At 40.4% G+C, this 5,833-nt stretch overlaps 1 protein-coding gene across 1 annotated transcript in view; it reads left to right on the forward strand.

Annotated features, from left to right (window-relative positions):
* The window catches only part of CLNK (cytokine-dependent hematopoietic cell linker), a 205,863-nt gene extending 205,634 nt beyond the window's left edge, over positions 1-229 (forward strand). Inside the window, exon 9 of the mRNA XM_006874670.1 lies at positions 95-229. Coding sequence (XP_006874732.1) covers positions 95-229 — 135 coding nt within the window. The remainder of the gene's footprint in view (positions 1-94) is intronic.
* Positions 230-5,833: the final 5,604 nt, after the last annotated feature.

The raw sequence follows: 5,833 nt of genomic DNA on the forward strand, positions 1-5,833 counted from the left end.
TGCACAGGGTCGCTATGAGTTGGAATCGACTCCATGACACATAACAACAAAAGTGTTATTTATAATTATTTTAACTTTCTCTTCTGTGTTTCAGAAATTTGACTCGGTGGAAGACATCATTGAACACTACAAGTATTTTCCTGTTACGCTGATTGATGGAAAAGATAAAACTGGTGTCCGCAGGGAGCAATGCTTCCTGACTCAGCCTCTTCCCTTCTCACTAAGATAGCCTGGCCTTGATTTCACGTTTACTTCGGTGGCTGCCACTACTGTCTGTCACTTGTTTTGAAAGATTATTTTCTGTGACTTCAACAGATTACCTTCTATAGAGTTCATTACCAAAAAAAAAAAAAAAAAAGTCTATAATGGAAATTGGATTATCAGTCACACTTTTAAAATCTCAGCCAAAAAAGAAATACTTACAAGATACAAAAGTAAAAACATGCTTTCTGATACTATCTTCTAAAGGAAGAATGATAAAGCATGATCATTAGGTTCATGTCACAGATAGACAACTAACACTCCAAGAAGCTAATGCTAATGTGTCTTAAGCTAGCACATGGTATATTTATGTAAGACTTCCAAATCCATGCTCTTTCTAGGACACCATGCTGCATTCTTCCTTGTAGAACAGTTTGGACTTGTACATTTACAAGATTATGGTGATTCTTTGTGCTAAAGATGTTATCACAAAGTAGCTCAATTCTATTTGCAATCCTAGAAATTCAATTGTAGGAAAGAAATGTGGAATGGAATATGCATTTGCATGAAAGACAAAAACCAGCAATACTTCTACTATGGGGTTAAAAGATCACAGGCGCATTCTCCAGAACTGAAAAATACAACAACAAAACAGTGTCCCTCGAGTTGACTCCTCAGTGAGTATCAGAGTAGAACTAGGATCCATAGGGTTTTCAGTAACTGACTTTTCAGAAGTAGATAATCAGATATTTCTTCTGAGGTGTCTCTAGATAGATCCAGGCAGCCAAACTTTCAATTAGGAGCCAAGTGTGTTAACCATTTGCACTACACAGGGGACTCCATTCTCTGTTAAAAAGTAGCTTTAATCAATGTACATTCACCAATTCCTAGTAAGAAACTCAGAAGATGCTCTTACCCCAGCCTCATGCCTAGCTTAAGTCTAAGCTTAAGTTAACTAAAATTCCATTTAAAAATCTAATTGTGGGCTTTCATTCAATGGTAGAGAAAAGCTTTCTTCAAACCAGTGCTATGTATTCTGCAGCAACTTCACACACGTCATAATTTCATTCTTGTTTTCAATACATATAGGGAATCTGAGGTTCAGAGAGGTTATTTCTTTTAGTATGTATGTCCAGATATCCTAGATTTTAATCCATTTTGCCTGACTCCATGCCAGGGCATGTTCCCAGGTACAGTCCCTGCCCTGGGAAAATATAAAATTACTCACATTTTAAATAATTAACTCCTATAGGAGAGTTTCCAAGGAGCAGCTGTTAAGCTTGAACCTCCGATATTGCCGTTCAGATGACTTTGCAGTCTGACACATTAGCCCACAGTGCCACACTCGGAGTCCTGGTATGATGCTGTGGGTTAATGCACCAGACTGCAAAGTCGTTTGAATCACAAGGTCGTCAGTTCAAGCTCACCAGTTGCTCCTTGGAAACCCTATACAGGGTGGCTATGGGTCGGAATTGACTCAACAGCACTTAACAACAACCTAGGAGAGTAGGGTAAAAAAAATGAACGAGTTGCAGTTGAAATTAATTGCGCATGATTATTTCCAATATTTCCAAAGCCTATGTGTGCAATTCATGTTGTAAGTGGTGTTGTTAAGGGCCATTGATGTCAGTTCTGACTCATAGAGACCCTGTATAAGGTTTCCAAGGAGCAGCTGGTGAGTTTTAACCACCAACCTTGCAGTTCAAACAGACCTTGCAGTCCAGTGCATTATCCTACAGTACCACACCAGATGTTGAATGATGCAAGAAGCATAGGCACTTATATAATTGTGAAGGAGCCAAGATGGCACAGTGGCAAAGTGCTTGGCTGCTAACTGAAAGGCCAGTGGTTCCAACTCACCAGTCACTCCGTAAGAGAAAGATGTGGTAGCCAGTGTCCCTAAAGTTTTACAGCCTTGGAAGCCCTTTGAGACAGTTCTAATTTATACTGCGGGTTCTGTATGAATCAGAACCGAGTCTATACCAGTGAGCTATGGACTTGTAGAGGTTTCTGGTATTGCAAATAGGTGAAACCAATCACTGCTAATCAAAAAGTTGGAAATTGAAATCCACCTAAAGGTAGCTCAAAAGAAACAGCATTGAAAACCCTACATAGAACAATCTATCTTGACATGGTGGTGGTGATTATGTGCCATGGAGTTGCTTCCAACTCAGTGCAACCCTGTACAGGGTTTCCAAGGCTGTAAATCTTTACAGGAGCTGAAAACTGCATTTGTCTCCCATGGAACAGCTGGTAGTTTTGAACTGACGACCTTGCTATTCACAGCCCAATTCATAACCACTATGCTACCAGAGCTCCTTACATATATAGGGTCAAAATGAATCAACGGCAGCTCAATAGTAACTTGTGGTTTGGGGATTTGTTGTTGGTGTTTCTGTGGGGTATATAATTGTAGCTTTAATGCAAAATTATAGCCAGAAAATATAAAAAGGCACAAGAAATCAATGAAAACCATACAAGCAATGCCCAGGATTATCTCTAAAATAGCAGAACATTCTTGAGAAAAAGGTTTGACATCTGTCCATTCACAGAGCAACAACACAGGTGCTCTTTTTAAACAGTGTCAGATGAGGTGATGCCTCCTGAATTTCATCAGGACCATTAGATGAAGGAGTTCCTTGTAACATTGGAACTCTTGATATTTACTAGATGACCAATAAACCAAAAGACAAGAAATTTCCAATAGGAACTTGGCTAATAAGGAGCAGGTCAATCTGAGTTGAAGACAGTATGACTACTGGTCACTCACAGCTAGTCTTTGGCCAGTTCTGACCACTAAGGAAAGAAAACCTCTACAGAGAAGATCCAGGATCAGCTATAGGAGGAGTCTATCCATCACCTGAAAAAGTCACTGGGGGAACAACTATTGTTTGGTTCTCATCTGGAGAAAAGAAAAAAACCAAAGACTCAGAGAAGAAACTTAGACTATAGGACTAATGTACTGCACAAATTACAGCCTCATCTATCCTGAGAAACTAGATGGTGTCCAGTGATCACTACCAACTGTTCTGGCCAGGGACACAATAGATGGTCACAGAGTCAAAAGAAGATAAACTAGAACCAGCTCTGGTAGCATAGTGGTTATGAATCGGGCTGCGAACTGCAAGGTCAGCAGTTCGAAACTACTAGCTGTTCCGTAGGAGAAAGATGAGACTTTCTGCTCCCATAAAGATTTACAGCCTCAGAAACTGACTCCAGGGCACATAACAACAACAGACCCTAAGTCAATTTTTTATTTGAACTGGTTCTACTCCTGAAGGTCACCTTTCAGCTAAATAACAGATTAGCTCATGAAATAAACATTATCACCAGTGAGTACTGTGTTTGTTTCTTTAAAAAAATCATCTTAAGAGACCAAATGGCCAATATTTACTCGAAAGCAAAGATGAGACTATAAAGAGGGCAGGGAATCTAGATTAATGAAAATGGAAAAACCTGGATGGAAATAATGAAAATGTTGATACAAGGTGGAAAATGTAACCAAGGTCAATGAACGATATGTATAGAAATTGTTCAATGAGAACCTAACTTCTGTATAAACATTCACCAGAAACATAATACTATAAAGGAAAAATAAAAAAACTATTGGGAGATGACTGAGGGCTTTGATTTATGATTCGCTGGACCCATGATGTTCAATCCTTGTTTGCAAAAAAATGTTTCGGAGTCTTCTCAATTATGTTGTTGTTGGAGATGATCACCATCAAATGGGTCACATTTTAAGGATTCTATTTAGAAGATATTATTATCTCTTATTCAGAGATGCATGACATAATACTAGAGGAAAGGAAGTTAAAATAAGCCATTTCAAAATAAAATTCAGGCAATGTTTCTATCTCTGATAAAATTCACAATACTGTCACAAAAGGAGAAATACTGCATAGGACCACTGCTGTAAAATACTAAGAAAAAGAGCCCATACTAAAGGGGTGGGGGGAATTCTTTGCTGGTTACTGGGATGCGGGGTGGGATGAGGGGAGGGAGAAGAAGGTGGAACACAGGGTAGGGAATAGACACAGGATAGTTTGGGTGCTGGTGAGGAAGGCAATACACAAGAAGGAGGAGTGGAATGGAATAACAAGGCGGTTGGGGAAACAATTAGGCAGGTTTGCATGGATTAAGTGGGTCAGAGGTAAATAATGATGTATGCACAACCTTAGAACAACAGGGCTCTGCGATACAGAGCTTGAGACCTGGTTGAAATGGGCAAAAGAGGGGAAATAATGTGAAGATTCTTGGCTGTCTTTTGAATCTTGGTTTCCCTGGCATACCATTATAAAATAGACACTGGAGGGAGAGAGAAAGGAATAGCCAGAAATATCACCATAGAAAGCTTGTAAATCTGTCTTCTACCTATAACTGATTGGAATACCTAAAATGGGGCTACAACGTGACCAGTGAAAGAGGCTTCCTGCAGAGCCTCTGCATTACATAAGACCAAAGGTAGAATCCTGAACCCCTTCCAGAATCTTCTGAGTAGGAGATTTCCACTGGAAAGGACAAGCAGACCAGACTGGAGCAGCTAGAAGAACAGAAAATACTTCTTGAAAGAAAGACCAACAGGAAAAATACAAAACAATAACAACAGTCCAACTGATTACTAAAAGAACAAGCAAGTTGCTCACCCAGGAGACATCAATGCAAGCAATTGGGTCCCCTCAGGGCAAACCCCCTTCCAAGGCTGAGACTCAATGGGAATACATGAGGAGACACGTGCTCTGACTGGTGACCACGTTGGTCACTGATAAGCGGAAGTGAGGGAAAAACAGCAATGAAGCTATGAGCTAAGTCCAACCATGCGCAATACACTCCTGTGAACCCAGGTGGAAACCTGGTGGGCCAGCAGTTTGGCAAGACCTGGGGACTCCTGGGTCCAGAGTCAGAGACATAGCCACAGAGGACTAGAGTGGAGAATGAAGCATCCAGCTGATAAGAAGAGAAGGCGTATGCACAAAAACACCCACACTTGCAGATAATACCCACTCAACCCGGCTTCAATGGCTAGATGATCTAGAGCTCAACTAGAAGAAGAAAGAAGAGGGAAAAAAGAGTAATCACATACAGTTTGATGAACTTGACCTACACCTATGGATGGATGCAGTAGCTCAAAAGAGGAAACAACTCTTTACAAAGAGGATCATTCCCACACCCTCAATACACAGGGTAGACAGGGATGGGCAACTTGGACATTGGCTACCCAAAATGGGGCGGGAGGGAGCTACAAAGGCAAAAAGTGACTGGCTTACAAGATTTCAAGAGGGAGTGTAGATCCAGAGGGCACAGAGGAAGGTAGAATCTCCACTGAGTAGTATCTAATCTGTCTGGGTAGGATTGATGAAAGAAGATGGGGATAGCACTCATGTGGTACAATAGTGAAGTTGTGGGATGACATCAAGACCATTATACATGAACAAAGCAAAAAGGCATTAAGAAGACAAGAAAGAAGGAAAAGGTCAAAATGGATGTCAGAAAAGACACTGAAACTTGCTTTCCAGTGTAGAGATGCTAAAGCAAATAGAAGAAATTATGAGGCACAAAAGCTGGACAGAAAATTTCAAAGATCAGCTCGAGAAGATAAAGCCAATTATTGCAACAAAATATGCAAAGATCT

Source organism: Chrysochloris asiatica, unplaced genomic scaffold (genome assembly GCF_000296735.1).
Source record: "Chrysochloris asiatica unplaced genomic scaffold, ChrAsi1.0 scaffold00292, whole genome shotgun sequence".
Taxonomy (NCBI): Eukaryota; Metazoa; Chordata; class Mammalia; order Afrosoricida; family Chrysochloridae; genus Chrysochloris; species Chrysochloris asiatica.